The sequence below is a fragment of the Anser cygnoides genome, chromosome 1 (assembly GCF_040182565.1).
Source record: "Anser cygnoides isolate HZ-2024a breed goose chromosome 1, Taihu_goose_T2T_genome, whole genome shotgun sequence".
Classification (NCBI taxonomy): domain Eukaryota; kingdom Metazoa; phylum Chordata; class Aves; order Anseriformes; family Anatidae; genus Anser; species Anser cygnoides.
The window spans coordinates 46,111,475-46,128,862 of record NC_089873.1 but is presented as its reverse complement, the minus strand read 5'-3'; the positions used below and the strand labels follow the sequence as shown (position 1 = coordinate 46,128,862).

Here is a 17,388-nt window from a genome sequence, read left to right as displayed (position 1 = left end):
TCTCAGAAGGGAAAAATATGTTGTGGTTTTCTCTTAGAAATTCTCCAGTTTATACCTTTTGACTAGAACACCAGTTATCATAACACCAGTTTCTTAGGAAGAACAATCTCAAATCTCACTGTGGGCAGAGGAAATATTCCTTCTAATGTCCTGTTTAGCTTTTGATGCACAGGTATGGAATTTGCATAAATTGTGTTATCCATACCACTAGTGAAAGAGATTTCTTAGGTATTCTTTGTTGTTGTTGTTGTTCATTAATGTCCAGATCTATATTTTAGGGAAGTTACAGAAGCAAGAATTCAATAAAAACCCATGGGGCAGAAAACCACAGACACCTGCTCTATGAGTGCTGGGCTTCCTGGGGAGTCTGGTATAAATACCAGCCGCTGGATCTTGTGAGGTAAAACTTCCCTGCTTTTAATATGCTGAATTATAGGTCATGTGGGCATAGATTATCTTCTCACAGCACCATGCATGTTTGTTTTTAATTTCCATGTATACAATAAGATATCAATGTCACAGTATAAACAACTTCTCTTTACAATGTTTTTTAATTATTTGCCCATGGTTGTCAAGTCTACTGTTCTTCATCAGCATTTCTTGTTTGTGAAAGTGCTGTCGAGCCATATCAGGGTTTTAGTTTAATTTGGTTTGTGAGTGTGGTCCGTCAGCCATCTGGAAGATTTTCTAAGTGTGAGAATAAACAAGGTTGGACACACAATTGTACAGGGCTTTGGTAGCAGCCTACTTAAGTAGTCCAAGTGTGATGTTTAACATTTTGTAAGATCCTCCAGCTTTTCATCAGACAGTAACATGCAAAGGTTTTTCCAGAACTGTCTTACAAGAGAAAATAAGCAAAGTAGCAGACTCCTTAGCTATGGTCATGGGTGTCCTGTGGTGGTTCAGAGTAGTTGCCGATCCAAGGAGGAGAGGGGCAAGGAGAGCTGCAGGGCTCTGACTGTTCACAGCAGCATGAGTCTCAGCAGCCATCAAGCTCAGCAGGGTTCGAAGCTGCAGCCCCAACCCAGTCTTGCCATTAGCTTCCTAGAGTGCATTGTTGGCTGCAATGAATTCGCTGAAGGAGGAGTGATAGAAAAGAGGAGGAATGCCTTTTTTGTCTCACTTCATGGATACTAGATCCCTCACATTTCTCTAGCTCCTGCCACATCTTTCCTCTCTACTGCCTCAGGAACTCACGTGTCTAGTGATATGGAGATTTTTACTTGAAGAGCTGACAACACCAGCAAGACCTGTTGTTAATTTCACTTGGAAGTATCTCAGCAAGCATAGATTAAACAAAAGCTTTTTTAGTACCAGTTGTGCAGCAGAGGCAATTTTGTATGGTTCTGTTTGCTTTTTTCCCCCCAGAACAACTATGTTGGGTGTGCTTGAAGGGCATAGTGTTGTCATCTGTACAAAAGGAGTGAATGGCTGTTAATTCTTCACAGACATCTGGCCAGAACTCACTGCTGCTAGCTGATATTCCCCTTTACTATATGTTTTAGAAAAGCTAGGGAGTAGGTTAGGTGTAGATAATAAAACAACATAAAATCTCGTTAACAGACATGATATTTCCACCTTAAAGTCAAGTGCCACAATGGTAAGTGAAAATGTCCATACATACATTGATACTATTTTGTTTTCCTTAGCTGTTAAAATGAAGGCTCACATCTCTGTTGTTGTTAATTTGGTGCCTTCCAGATTTCATTTGTTCTCATCAGCTGGCTGTTATTGGAGATGCTAGTCACTAGAAATGAATGAGAAAAAGTCATTTGAGGGTAATTGCACGATTCTGCTTTCACTCTGCTTTGAAACACACAGCAATATGAAGGTGCAGACTCAGCACAATTGCAGAGGCACCATTATGAATCAGGATGTAGCAGTGTGATTTTAATTACACTTCTGTTGGAGTTTAGTATCAGTAGTTACTTAACAAGAATAATTTAAGATCCTTAGAACTGATAGCAATTGGAAAAAGGCAGGACTTTTTATATTTATATGCTCTGGGATGACATACATCAATGAAAACAGTTGCAGTAATTCCTAAGGGCATTGGATCGTTTCCTTCACACTTCTTTGTATAACTGCTGTCCCCTAGACTTTTCACAGATGATTCCTGCTGCTGCTTGTACATGCCATTTACAGGACAAGAAAGGGTGGGAAAAAACTATATTTATAAATTGATTATAAAGCAACCTAAATGAATCTGAAAGCAAAAATAATGCCTGAATAATGTGCATTATCACTTAGTACATTAAATGATTTGATTGCAACCTAACTTCTTTTCAAACCCTCATCAAGCCTTCCTCCCCACCACATTGTTCTAGATATTACAGAGAGCATTATGTATCCAAAACATGTTAGAAAACTTTAGCTCCTTCACAACTTGTTTCAGTGGTGTAAAAATTTCTGTATCAGATTTCATTCTGACCTGCAAAAAGATTAATGAAGATATATTTTTAGCTTGAGACCAGACTTGTCTATATTCTAGCTCCATGACTTTCTTCTAGGCATCTTGAAACAAACAAAAAAACTATATAATGAAGGTCAGTAAACATAGAAGAATCCAATACACATTTTGTGGGTTTGAAATCAGATTTTGTAGTTTGCTAAATTTCAAAAATGTACCTTAATGATAAATACTGAAATTGAAATCTTGGCCCAATCTGTGGCAGTTCTTCCACTGAAATGGGGTAAAGAGAGAGACAATTTGATGCTAAGATAGGTTGTATTGGAGAGCTCATAAACATCGGCATAAAACCAAGAAACTGAGATTTCTTTTTTTTTTTCTTTTTTTTAATTCCAGTGATACAGTATATATGAGCATAGGAGCAATGGGTTATTCTATTAGGTGCTTGGGAGTGATTTTATTTCTCTGCTTTTAAGGTTTTATGTAGAGGAAAATTTCTGTGGGAGAACCATAAAAGATACAGAACTTTTTTTTTCTATTATGATTAACAGCCTGAAAAATTGAATGCTAATGAGACAGCAAAATTAACAAACATGCAAATGTCATCAAGGCTGGAAAAATGCAAAGAGGCCTACAGTGAGCAGGGTGATAACAGGTGAAATTCAGGTATAAATAATGCACACTGGTACACCCTAAAAAAGAGAAGAAAAAAAAATCCCTGGAAGTCTTTATATACATTGCTGAGTTTTATGTGAAGTGCCAGCATCCAGATAAGAGAACTGCCATCACTTTGGAGAGGTCTATGAAATTTATTTTCAGTATATACTTACCGAAAAGATACAAAGACCTTGCTCACTATATGTGATACAAAATGAGTGGCAAAGGATTTTCTAAGCCACCTCCTCCTGAGGATGTTAAGTGTGCAGGTGAACCCAGTTATGGGTTGGAATACATGTGGAACTGCTCTGAAAGTGGTACCTGGGGAGGTCTCCAAAGACCGTGTTATTGTCATAGTTTGTTTCTACAACACTCAACCTAGTAGCATCTAAGCAGAGACTTACAGAAAAAAATATATATCTATGCTATCTACAGGTTCAGTGGAAATGAAATAAATACTACCTTGATCCTGACATTGGTTATAGTAGTACAGCCTGTGGAATACCTGTTGTGAAGCAAAGGGTGATGGTGAAATATTGAAGCTGTTCATAATTAAGCCAATAGGCACAAAAGTAAAAGTCTGCATACAGCACTTATTTTTAAAACCAGGTTCACAAGTGGCCTCACAAAAGGGAAATGTGCCTTTTCCTTTCATTGCAGACATTAGGGGCAACATTCATCCCTGAATGCAGGGAATGAAACAAAAAGATAAATCTTGATGAATGTTAGGTTTACTTTGAACTATGTACATGGAGAAAATAAGTCCATAAATATTAATTGGAAGAAAGCTTAAAATATGAGCTTTCTTTTTCAGTGGAGCAGACACAGCTTTATATCCTGTGTGTCAGACAAAGAATAAGGCCAAAAGGTTCACTAACTCTCCTAAGTCAGGGCTCAAAAAGCAGTTTCCAGTGTGTCTTTTTATAACCAGACCTGCTGCCCTTGTCAGAACTGCGTATGTTATTGTTAGCTTACCACCTCTTTAGCCCCAAAATTTGTTTCTCTGTTGAATGACAGAAGAATAAAAACAACATGACAGTATTTGGCCTCTGATGCAATGTTGGTAAACTCAACTGATAATAAACAGTGCAGGTCAGTCTTCTTCCTATCATCCAGCAAAGTGTGAGCTGGGCTCTGACAGATATTTCTAATGCTGGAAAATCTTGACATTCATTTGAAAACTGATGATTTTGTCTATTCCAGACCAAGTGTTTCTTTCTCTTCCCCACTGCCTCCAGCCCCAAAGCCCATTGTGGGGCTCTTCCTGACTTTGAAAGTTCTACCAAAAAAAATGTGTTCTGGTAGCATAAAGGAGCCAGCAATGCTAGCTCACTTCACTTTTTTTCCGGAGAGATCAGAAGTTTCATCATTAGTGTAAATGTGGGTTTTCATCAGCCGCTGTTCTCAAATTCACTTGACATGCACTTTTAAGTTGTCCATGAAGTCTCTGAAGTGCAAGAATATCATTTTACCTATTTTACCTCCTTCTTTAAAACTATTCTTGCAAATAATCTCTTAAAAATTCCATCGTATTCATGCTCATTACATACTAATTTGTAAAGCATTCTAATGTGATCAGAGCATACGGTACACATAATACCCAAACACAGGACAACGCATGCAGACTGCTCCTATGCTGATAAGTCCAGAAGATTTTTTACGTGCTGGATGTGTTCATTGATACATAAAGTGTGATTGTGTTTGGGAAGAGGAAAAATACCAATGAATATGTCACAAATAGGAAGTTCCTGATCACATTGCTGTTAGTTTTTAAACAATATAGCTAACAGATTAGTGTTGATTCAGATTATTTTCCTCAAATCAGTGTAAAATGAAACATAATTTCTTTACATCGCTTGCACTCTACTCTACACCTGTGTTACAGTCATGAGATTAATTTTCCAGGAACTGAGATAAGAAAAGAAATAAGCAAATGAAAATAAACTTGATTGGAGAATAACCTCTAGTTAATTAATTTCTTAGAAATAATTTGGGCTCAAGTCTTTTTTTTTTCCGTTATACCATTTTTAGTGATGAAACTGATTTCAATGAAATTACTTGGGAAATACAGTTACTCAGCTCAAATTCATCAGTTTCCCAGACATAAAGAACTATTTTTTTAATGTTCTCAGTGTTTCCTCTCCAATGTCTCCAGTAATTTCATTATGAACTGTGTTTAGTGAATATTTAAATTCATTTTAGAAATGGGCAGATTCCTCAGTGTGGATTGAGAAGCCTAATTGCAGTCTTTTTCTTTAGGAAGGTCTGGCTCTGCTCTTCAGGTATAATAGAAATATTTATTTTCTATTAACAAGAATGATTAAGCAGATTTATTCTAATTGACAGGTAATTTCTCTGTGTTGTATTTTAAAACAGACGATACTTTGGTGAGAAAATTGGGCTGTACTTTGCCTGGTTAGGCTGGTACACAGGGATGCTCTTCCCAGCTGCCTTCATTGGATTGTTTGTGTTTTTGTATGGAGTCACCACTTTGAACCACTGCCAAGTCAGGTAATGTGGACACTTTCATAATAGAAATTACAGCTTTGGGATATTATGAATAATGTAAGAGATCTTAGTACATATAGTCAATTATTTAATTTTGAACTGTTGAATGAATACTCAGGAAAAGACTCTTTGGTACTTGTAAGATACCCAGTTTTGAGCTTCCCTTGTTTTGTGTTCCTAAACTGGAATGGGAGGCAATGTTTCTAGCCCAGTTCCAGTTCCTGATGGTGTTGGCCTCTCAGCATGAAGTAGGAAAAGTAGAGCTTGGGCTCCTTCACTGCAGTCATAACAGACCAGGTGAAGAGTGGGGAATTTTCACTCTCTTCAAGGCCTTTTCCAAAGGTCCACCTCAGTGAGGCATTTTTCAGACAAAGAACCCCCTCAGTCTTCTGCTGAGTGCCCCACCTCTGTTTTCTTGCCCACTTAAAACAATCCTTGAGAGAATCCTTGAGTCAAGCTTACCTGCGCTCATTCTCACCCTTGTCCAGCTGAAGGTCACTTCTGACTCAAAGAGAAGCTGGAAATGGTAAAGAGCTACTGTTGAGTTGGCCTTGAAGAACTGTTCCTTGCAGCTAGGACTACAAATGCTGAAGTCTTGGATAGTGAACAAATCTTAATTAGGCACATACAGTTGTGTACATCTTGGCTTCAGTTACAGAAAGAACCAATATTGTTCAATAAGTAACTGACTTTTATTAGTGAAACCTATCAATCTATTCTATGACTGATTGTTGTGCATCAAACTATTAACTTTTATCTTCTTGATTTTTCCAGTAAAGAAGTCTGTCAAGCTACAGATATCATAATGTGTCCTATATGTGATAAATACTGTCCCTTCATGAGGTTGTCAGACAGCTGTGTTTATGCCAAGGTACATTTTAAACTATTCAAGTAGAAATGTTTTCCTGGTAATAGAATTCCTTTCACCTTTTGCATTTGTCTTTAGTGAGCTTGGGTAGATAAAATCTTCAAAGGACAGATCAAATTCAGCCAATGTTAACATCCATTGTCTTTTACGAGGACACAGTTTGGGCTGTAAAACACTTGAATGCAATTTGCACTTACAGATTCAGCAGTCCCAGAGGTCACATCCTAGATGCATGTGCTACGGTGTCCTTGGCATCAACTATTATCTTATGATCCATCCTTTGTAAGTGGCTCCATAAAATGAATGCTTTGGGTCTGAAATTATGCTCATGCTTACTGTTGGCAGGGGTGAGTCCCAGGCCAGGCTGGTGACTAGTCAGTTGATATGGAGTTCATTGACAGGTGCATGTCATACAACAAGGGAAGGGTTTCAGTCCTCAGGATTGTCAGGCCAGCTGCACTCATGATTGTGCTAATTTTATTAGGGGAAAATAGAAAATAAAGCCATATTATCATAAATTGATCAGATTATTAATATCCCCATCAGGTAACACACCTTTTTGACAATGGAGCTACTGTCTTTTTTGCTGTTTTCATGGCAGTGTGGGGTAAGTTTTTGTTTTAATATGAGTGACTGCAGAATGCTTTTCATAAACCTTGTGATGCAACATAGGTCTTTGTAATTTCCAGCACACTTTTTTTTTAGACACTGAGGAAAACAATATAGGCTTGCTTATTTTCTATTTCTGCAGAAGGAATATGGAAATGATTTAAATCATTTTTTTATGTGATAATCATTTTAATTTTTTTAAAAAAAAAGTATGCAACATACAGTGTCTGTGTGTGCAGGTAGTTATATTCTGGTTTTGTGTGTGTTTTTGAGGCCTGCTAATACTTAGGGCTTCTCTTAGCTTAGGGAAGCCCAGTTTTCTGTCTTCACTAAAATGTATTAATGCATTGTTTTACCTTCCCTGCAGAAAGGCAGTAAAGCTTAAATACATGTGAGCTGTTTGTAATCAAAGCAAGAATCTGATGAAATAAATTGAAAATTATTTGAATGACAAACTGATCCGAAATTGGTCTAACCGTTGCCATGGAGGCTGAATTTTGCCCATAGGACAGTTCTATTTTTGGCTCAACTATTTTGCCTACTGTAATCTTGTAGGCAGAATTCAAGACAAGAAACAGTCATTTCTAGCAACACATAAAGTCTTTCAAACATGCCCTGAGCATGCCAAGATGTTTTGCTGCTACTACACTGTCTTGAGAGAAGGTTAACACCTTTAGAAAATGGCTTAATGAGGTGCCTCAGAAATGGCTTCCATCTCACAACTCCAGGTACTTGAGCTATCCTGACCTAGTCATTGTTTTCCAGTTCTTATTCACATCTTAAACTGCTTGGGAAAGATGTCAAATTAATTTTTATAATCTCCATTTTTATCTGTGAATCTCTTTACTGAACTGCAAGAGAGATCCAAAAGACAGTGCCAGAGCCATCAGGAGAAGATAAATTATCTTAGTGGTCTGCCTTAGTTCCTTCCTCCAAAACTATGCTTTTGTCTAAGTCGACTAATTAAATTAAGTCATATTCTAATCAAGCCTATTCATGACATTTCATGTAATATTGATGCTATTAAAATATCACAAGTTATATTAAGGGAAAAACCCACAGAATGTACAGATTTTTTGTTTCTCCTTTGTATTTCCAGCTTTGTTTTAGAGCTTCACTAGAGCTGAGCATCACCAAAAATTTCTAAGTCAAGCCTTAAAGAAATTTTGAGGGGCATACCTAGCTTTTCCAACCTCTTTTCCATATGCTTACGGAAGATGAGAATTTCCAAGACAGGGACTTTCATCTCAGATAGGAAAATTGACAGGTTAGCAGAACGTGTGTACCACTGTTTCTAATTGTTGGTGAGTGTGTCTTTGGAGTGAAGCTTTTTGCACCAGTGTTTTTGTTCTTCCTTAGTAGTAACACTGCTTCCTGGAAACAACTGTGCACCTATGTCTTAGCACTGCCCATAAACGGGGAAAAAGCAGCTCTAGGGAAGGGAAGTCCCTTACTCACATAGCCATGCCTGCTGTCTCCCATGTCTGGGAGAAGGCTGGGCCAGCTGAGCATGCCTAGTTGAGTAGGCTTTCTCTCTCTCCTAGCTCTAGTTGATAGAAGCTGCACCCCACTTGGGTCAGCTTCTCCTTCTTCTCTCTTCTTAGGTATCACTGTCAGACTACAAGCCCCAGTGCCCTCGGGGGTTGTCTTCCCACCAGCCTGTCAGGTCTGGGGATTGCACTGCCAATCCATGCATCTCCAGCACCTAAGCACACAGGGAAGAAAGTAAAAAATACAATAAAAGTTGTCCTCTGTGTATTTTTGGCTAGTGGAAAGTGAATATAGGACAGTAGCTAGGGCAAGGACTTTCTCCCCCACTTTTGTTTGATTACACTGTGCTTGTGAGCTTGCCACCCAGAGGGATGTAGAGGCAGCAATAGGAAGGAGGGTGTGAGTATAGGGTGATGGTTTGGGGAATGGGCCAGTGCTATGACTCCACCCAAAATCTAGTCCCTTGAGTAACACTTGGCTGAGACAACAGTGAGATTATGGAGATATTCTCAATACAGTTAGGGCTAAATCTGCATTAGCATAAGGAAAACCACACTTCTCAGTGATTTTATGGTCCTGTGTTTATGAGTTGGCTTACCTCCTGTCTTAAATAGATTCTCAGTCTGCAGTAAGCCTACTGGCAGCTGCAGGTGTTACCTTCATTTCAGTAAATCGTAGGAGAAGAGAAGAAGCAATGATAGCATTTTGATCATGGAAATGATTTTTCTGTCAGAGTGAAACAACTGGCAAGCAGGTGACAAATTGGCTAAGAAAAATTCAGCCTTCTAGATGATCCAGTTTGACAGAGAGTGACATACAAAATGATGATGGCAGTGCCACTGCCTTATTATCCAAAAAACCTTTTTCACCGTCTTTAAATACATTGGTAAATTCCCATCCTGAGGGACAAGTCTCAGCCATTTGTGTGGGGGTTTCAGAAACCAGGCGTGGTTGGGCTTTCTTTGAAGAAAAAGGTTGTTTTCTTCCTTTTATTCTAAAGTCATCTTTAGTTGATGGACAAAGCAGACTACCTGCTTGCTTTATAAATAGAAATAAAATGCATCTCCAGATGATGAAAAAACTGCTGTGGCTACCCTAGGGAGAGAAATCACCACCACAAACATCACACCCCACAAGTGGGCTGCTTGAGCAGTGGAGAAGCAAAGAGCCTGGCTGTAGTACTCTGAAGCACAGGTACCCGTCTTTTATAATGCTTCATTGTGAAGGAAGTGGGTCCCATCAGAGTAAGGCTGAAATTGCCAAGTGCACCAGGAAATACTGGATGAGAAACACACTTTTCATCAAAAAAATATTTTGACCCACCACTTCACTTGTTGTATTTCTGCCTTATTTAAGCAAAGTACTACATAAGAAGTGAAAGTAAATCATATAATAGGAAAAAAAGACACTAACTAAAGTATATACAAAAGACAAAAGACTTAAGGTAATTTTTATTTTAAATTGATGGAGCAAAGAACAAAATTCTTCCTTTAGTACACTGAAGGAATTTCCTGATAGTTTTTCTAAACTTTTGTGTATTGGAGCTTCTGTTGAAAGAAAAAATCCTTCCAAAATGGTCAAAGCTATAACTCTCTGCTGTTTATAGGAAACAATAAGTTCCTATAATCACTAATACTCTTTTTTTTGGTGGACAGACTGTCACTGATGCTCAGTTTCGCCTCAGAAACTGCAGAATAATTTTCCTTTTGAGAATCTGTAGTCTTAATAATGTTTTCCAGATGTTCAAAGCTTTCAAAAAGAGGGAAGCAATAGTAGTTTTTGTGTTTCTGTGCTAGAGGGAACCACCTACACTTTACCCTTTATGTATGCCTTGAGATATGTCAAGCTTGACAAAATCATAGGTCCAGTTTCTGGGAAAGACTCATTCTCTGTTTTTTCTATCCGAACTGGATTCATAGCAAAGACAGAATATGAGAGAAACATGTTCATTCCAAATAAATGTTGTCATTTAAAGTGCAGAAAGAAGTAATTCTCAGAAAAGAAAAAAAAAAATAGGTAAATCATTTGACTTCCACTATACTGTTGTAAGCCAGACAAAAAGTAGTTTTTGCTTTTCCAGTTGGAGGAAACTTTTGCTTTTCCAGTACTGGAGAAAGCCAGTGCAAAAATGTCACTGTCTAGACATTGCCTGAAGCTCAACAGCAAAGTTCAACTAGAAAGTCCAACTATTTATCATTTCTAATGCTTTGCTAGAGACACAGTGGACTGATGTTGGTTCATTCCTCTGCATATCTTTGGGGGACTATGGGATGCAAGAAAAGTCCTTTTTATAATCTCTTCTTGTCTATCTACAAGCATGTTTCCTTTGATAAAGGAGATAGCATTAGAACACTTGCTGAAAGACAAAGTCGGGAGAGGAAAAAAAGGCCTTACATGAAAATCTTAACACTTTTTTTCCAAGCAATAAGAAATGCCAACATAAAACATTTTTCTAAATATATCAGGTGGTCTAATAAAAGATACTATATTCCTAAAAACCCTGCCACTAGCATAAAACATTCACATTGATGTGCTCTCTGAGGAGACAGAATTTAAGGAGGTCCTTTAGCAGTAGTAGTGGCATGTAGAACATATTCTAAAGGTGAGAATAGATATATTAAAAGGTGTTCTTAAATACAGTAGGGAGAGAATTTCTGAGAGAAAGTCAGGACTAAGCTGTTTGCTGCAAAAGGCCATTTGCATTACTAGACAAGATCATAACTTGGTTCAAAAGCATCAGAGGAGGTGATATTAAGAGAGCTGTTTATTCGAGTGGAAGCTGAAGTTTGAGTTGCAAAGCTGATCTCTAAAGCAGGGCAAAAATAATAAACAATATATATATATATATATCAAAAGACCTGGGAGTTAAGGCCAATGAGAAATTCAAAATTCCAAGCAGGATTTTTGGAGAATTATTAGCATCTGGTTTAAATATACCAGTTGGAAAATAGGAGGACAGTAAGTACAACTGTGTCATGTTACGCTGTCAAAGTCAGAAAAGAATGCTGAACTGTGATATAGGCTATTAGTGGTTACTTCAAAAGGAGCAGAGAAATTTCAAAATGCAATACTTTTGAGAAGACATCAGTAGTACAGTGAATCAATCAAAGACGATTATTTATAGCACATTTTATAATATCTAGCAAGGGACAACTGCATATGACCTGGATAGAGGGAAGTGTGGTACAGTAAAAGCTAGAACAGAGTTGTAGAGCTCATCCTAGTTTATACTTAATGATTTGAAAATAGCTTTCAAAAGAAGCTTCAGAAACTGCACCTACTAACTCTGACAGGTGCTAAATATTCTAAATATAGTGTGAATAGAGTCCTCACTACAGGTGAGTGAAAAACAAGAAAGAAAGTAAGTACAATTTGTCATAGATGTATCTGAGAGGTTCAGGCCTCTGTACTCATACACCCACTTAAGTTCTGCTTCCAGCTGCTTTTTGGTATGGAAGCAGAGTGGCAGTAGTCAATCAGACTTGTTTCTCCCAGAACTCCAAAAAGGGCAGGGCTACTTGCTTAGCCTGTACAAAATAAATCAGCATGAGCTGATAGGAGAGAATCAGCTCCACCAGAAGACAAGTCAAGGAATGAACCAATGTGGTAGTTCGGCAGCAGCAGCAGCAGAGCCTCATTAGCACTTAGTAGTTTTGTTGATCCCAACCAATCACACTGCAATTATTGTAAAAAGTCATAGACATTAGGATCAGGAGATTAACTGACTTCCTTAATTATATTAAAGTAGCCGGTTACCTGCTGTAACAGGACTACAGCTTTCAGAATGAGGATGGCATGATATATGAAAATGCCTTCAAACAGAAAAACTACCTCTTTAAACATGCTTTTTGATATCTTTCCTGATCTGCTTGCAGTGTTCATTTTCTAAGCATATCTTAGCTGCACTGACTGATGCATTAAACTATAATAATTCTTCCTGGCTAAAAAATTCACCAAACTTACTCCAGTGCTTAGTATGATAGCATGTCATTATCAATATGCTGCAGTAAGGCAGATGGTCCATTAAGGAGATCCTTTTAGAACTGGATGTGGGACATATTGCCAGGCTATCATGACGCTGTTACAGCAGATACTGTCCTAGTTCATGAACAAAAAGGTTTATGTTCTTCATGGTTTTCAGTCAGATGCTTTTCACTGAGCAGTAAATGCAAGATCTAAACCTCACAGTGGGAGCTCACATATTCTTTTAACAAAATAAATTTTTAAAAGTCTAACCATAAATAGTCGTTAGTATTAATCTCCAGAATATGAATGTATGATTGGATGACTGAGAGCTTCCTTGGTTGTTCTTTCCATCACAAAGTGGAAGCACAGTCATGTACAAGAACATTACAGCATCTTGAACTCTGTCATTAAATGCTATTCAGCACAGAATGTTTAATTGTCAGCTGTGTGACACTATATATACACAATCATGTAGGGTAAAAGACATCATCTGGATTAGAAAAGTGTAAGACAAATATTCCATTTTCTTCAGTAGTAGTCAGCAGATTTGCACATTCACCTGAATAGGCTTCCCCTGGATTCCATTTCCTGTGTATTTTAAATCATCTTCAAAGAAGGAAAGTTACTTCATTATCTACAGTAGCCTCGGTAAACATTTAGCTTCATCAGAAGTCTGCTGTGTTTAGTAATGATGACTCATAGGAACAATTTTATTTTTTGAGAGTCCTCCCTTGGTTGGTTAGAAATTAAACATTTTCATTTAGCACTAAGTGAAATCTCTAAAGCCTCAATCATACTTGACACAAGCAGAGTAATCCTTAGAAAGCAATACGTTTTAAAAGCAGTTTTGATCATCAGCCTGATTTCTTGTTCGAAAGAACCCTTTTATGCAAAGAGATGAAAATAACGCAACAGCTTCATTCAACAGCTCTGTGATAGTACTTAACATTTTCTAGTCTTAATAACAATTCCATGTGGTTTTGTTTTTGTTTTTGTTTTTCTGTTTGCTTCAGCTACTGTTTTTCTGGAGTTTTGGAAAAGAAGGCGAGCAGTAATTGCTTATGACTGGGACTTGATAGACTGGGAAGAAGAAGAGGTTTGTATTAAAAAAAATGTACTCTCTAATCATCAATACAAAAAGATTTGGTTAAAAATGTAAGAACATTTTTCTTTTGGATTTATTTTTAATTCATTCTTCAAAACTTCATAAACTAGAAAATAAGCATTTTTTTCCTTAGATGTTTCCTCTGGAATGTGAAGAAACTTTCCCCAGGGCAAACCAGCCTCTCTTTTACACCTTTGCAAATCCAAACTGAAGGAGTTAAACCAACCCAATGCACTTAATTCATTCCCTGCTGGCAGAAGAAGTCCCTTAAAGTAGCAAACAGTGAAAAGCGGTCTTAATCATTTCCCGTGGTGGTTACTAGAAAGGAACACCGTGCTCTTGGGACTGAGAACTGATGTCTAAGGAGAACTAGCAGGTTTTATTGTGCGGGAGAAAAGCAAGATTCTGTGGGTGTGGCAGGAAAATTGTTCCTTGAGTGGGATTTGGATGTACAGGTGTCCACAGTTTGCTTTCCTTACTCTCCAGAGACTGTACTGAAGTTCATGGAGGGACTGTAAGAGACTGCTGGAGTGGTATGAATACAGCTGAACTTCTATATTGCTGCCTCCATGGAAAAAAAAATCTTTTTCACTAGTTTTGCCAGCAGAGAAGCAGACTTCTGAGTTATGGGCTTTTTGTCCATGAGGCAATGTAGTTCATTGAGGCCATGACATGGTACAATTGCTCATTTGCTGGTAGGATGGTTTTTGTGTCTGTGTGTTTTTGTTTTGATTTGGTTTGTCTGTTTGTTTTTGTTGGTTTTTTCATTTGTTCATTTGTTTGTTTGTTTTTTGAAATGCTTAATGACTAGGAAAATAAGCCAAGAACCTGAAGTGAAATAACTTACACAACTAGATACTGGTTTCTTTATATCAACAGGATTATCAGTATTCGTGCACATAGGCTGCCAAGTCTTCATCACTTCAGGACTTTTCTGGTATATTTAGAGAACACTGATACTGATTTACCTCTCCTGAGATTAGCAGCCTGCTCTTGCCAATGCTGATGAGTAACAGAGAGAGGACACTGAGACAGTCCTGCCTGAGCTTCAGATATTGATCACCATTGAATTGCAGTGATCTTGTCCCTCTTGGCTAGTTGCAAAAAGGCCACTGCTGCTGCTGGCAGGTAGGGCAGAATACAGATATATCAAACTTTAAGTCAGGACAGGATTCCAGTTCAGTGTCCCACAAGGAGAAGAAACCTTTGGACTGAAAAAATACACCACCAAGTCTTTTTTTTTTTTTTTTTTCCCCAGGAAGACGGGTCTGGCAGACATTCATGGAATGGGATGTTATATGTCTGCACCTTTTGCCATTTAAGCTTCCTGGAATTGGGATTTATGCAGATTTATAAAGCCATCCACCCATTTTTTTCTTTTTTATAGTCAATTTATTTACAAATACTGGATTCCCTGGTAAAGTTATCTTTAGGTGATGCCTTGCTTTTCCGTTTCTTTTTCTTTTCTCCTTTTCTTTTTTCTTTTCAACTTTTCTTTTTTCTTTTTTCCTTTTCCTCTTTTCTTTTTTTCTTTTTTTCTTTTCCTCTTTTCTTTTTTCTTTTTTTTTCTTTTTTCTTTTTTCTTTTTTCTTTTTTCTTTTTTCTTTTTTCTTTTTTCTTTTTTCTTTTTTCTTTTTTTCTTTTTTCTCTTTTTTCTCTTTTTTTCCTTTTTTTCATTTTTCTTTTTTATATTCTTTCCTGTAATAATAGTACTAAGCAATATCTGTCTGCTGTGGTAAGGTTCAGAAGAGCCTTTCTCTTAGGAGTGAGAACCACAGGTCCAAGCCCATTCAGGACCAGTCCTTATTCTGTTTCCTCTTCATGCACATGCCCACAACTCTACTTGCAACCTTGCTGCTTCCACTGAAGGTTCTTGTCCTCTTGCAGAGGCTGGAGGAAAGATTTCGTATGTAAGATTTGCTCTCTGATTTCTAAAAGCAGTACCATGTCTATGTCTTAGGAAAAATAAATAAAAAATAAATAAATAAATAAATAAAAAGGCAGCCATCCCATCAGCTGGAATAACTGAAAAGACAGAAGGCAAGCAACAGAGTTTGATTTTTTCTCTTCCAGTCATAAAGACTGTCTGAGCTTCTGGTAGTTGAAACTATCCTCATAGAAATGTGATGCATTTATTTTATGATGTTTGTCAAATAACATTACGTTTTATAAGAGACGTTTATGTCCCACTGGCATATTATTTCAGTCTGGCCTGCAGAATAGCATATGCATATCAGTGATTTTCAGAGGACACCTGCTCCCTGGTCAGCTGGTCCTTTTTTCTCACACCAGGCTTTTACCAGTGAGGTCTGTCAACAAGGCTGTAATCATGTATCCTGGGGCAGTGTTGAGTGTACCTGCTCCACAGCTATTCACTGAGCCATTCTGGAGGGAGTTTTGTCGGTCTCTACCTCAGGAAGCAGAAGCCTTTCAGAAGCAGTATGCCAGATGGTACTTTTCCCTCCTGAATTAGAGGTTAAACATGCCAATAAGAACTCAATTGGCTGCTTCTCAAAGATTTATGTGACCAGACATCAGAGCATCAGTATTCAATTTTCATTTGAGACATCACCTCCTCCCTTCTACTTTGTTCAGTGTGCAGTGGGGTCCCAGAGGTGGGAGCTGCTTGCCTCCCAGAGGTGTCTTCTCTGGAGATGCTACAGCTGCCAGTGCCCAACCCTGCTGCACTCAAAAATGTTCTTGCTTTAAGGTCAGCTCTACTGATCGCTGACTTCTCTCCTAAAAGTATCAGATAACGCACTTTTCCTTTGCCACCGGGCTCTTTGCTGGACATTGACACCAAGACAGTCACAGATTTGGAAGCATGTGTCCCAAGGTGAAGAAGTATTGAGATTATTTCCCTGTTCTGTGGTTCGAAGTCCACCTTCACTTTGCAATTGCCTTCAGCTGCAAGCAGGATGACATGCGAATCATGGCCTTCACAAAGGAGACTTAGTTCCATGGGTGGCTCTGCTGTCATTGTCCCAGTGATCAAGATTCAGACTTTGGTAGTTTTTTTGGTTAATTCCCTTTCTACATCTGGGATAAACAGGACAATATATACTTGGATTAGGAAAGACTGGATTCCTACAAGAATTCACTTGTTGAAGAACTCAGAAACCTCCTGAAAGAAAAGGATATATTGCAGAAAGAAATTTAGAGTAGATCTTCTAGTGCAGAAAGGTCTGGGCTAAGGCAGTACACATTAATCTGTATTTGATATTCCAGAAACCAGAAAGGTTTCTTCTGTGGGGAAAAAAAAAAAAAAAAAAAAAAAGAGAGAGAATTTGGATGATGCATGTTTGAGAAGGAGGGAAGGAGAACAGCCTGTTTTATTGAGAAATGTCTGTAGATTGAAAAAGTCACACCTTGTGGAGTTGATCATGATGTACATGTCAGTGAAACTTTGTCTCCATAAGGTGAAACGTTACTCCTAAAAATCCTGCTTTCTAATAAAATCTCTGACAATTAGATTTCATCTCTCATTTCCATTCAGTTAGCACTGGACAAACCCAGCCAACTTCTTTTATTAGCTATTTCACAGAAATCAATTAAACAGTTCTAATTACCATTCTAAGTCACAAGCTTCTATTAATGAAAATTGTTGTTTTTATTAGCATTAGCTGCCATGTCTAGCCTTTGCTTCTTTCAATTTTCGTTGTCAAATTGAAAAATGTTCTGCTACAAAGGGAAATTTGCTAATTCCTACCAACAATAGATTGAAACTAAAAAAAAAAAAAAAAAAAAAAGATTTATAGGGCTTCCTATCACGTT

The 17,388-nt window shown here is 37.8% G+C and overlaps 1 protein-coding gene across 5 annotated transcripts in view; it reads left to right on the top strand.

Moving 5' to 3' along the window:
- The window catches only part of ANO4 (anoctamin 4), a 221,241-nt gene that overhangs the window by 170,323 nt on the left and 33,530 nt on the right, over positions 1–17,388 (top strand). For all 5 annotated transcript variants that reach the window (XM_066994321.1, XM_066994329.1, XM_066994322.1 and 2 more), the window contains 5 exons: positions 279–400; positions 5,444–5,578; positions 6,350–6,446; positions 6,990–7,050; positions 13,523–13,605. In XM_066994321.1, the coding sequence (XP_066850422.1) occupies positions 279–400; positions 5,444–5,578; positions 6,350–6,446; positions 6,990–7,050; positions 13,523–13,605 (498 nt within the window). The remainder of the gene's footprint in view (positions 1–278; positions 401–5,443; positions 5,579–6,349; positions 6,447–6,989; positions 7,051–13,522; positions 13,606–17,388) is intronic.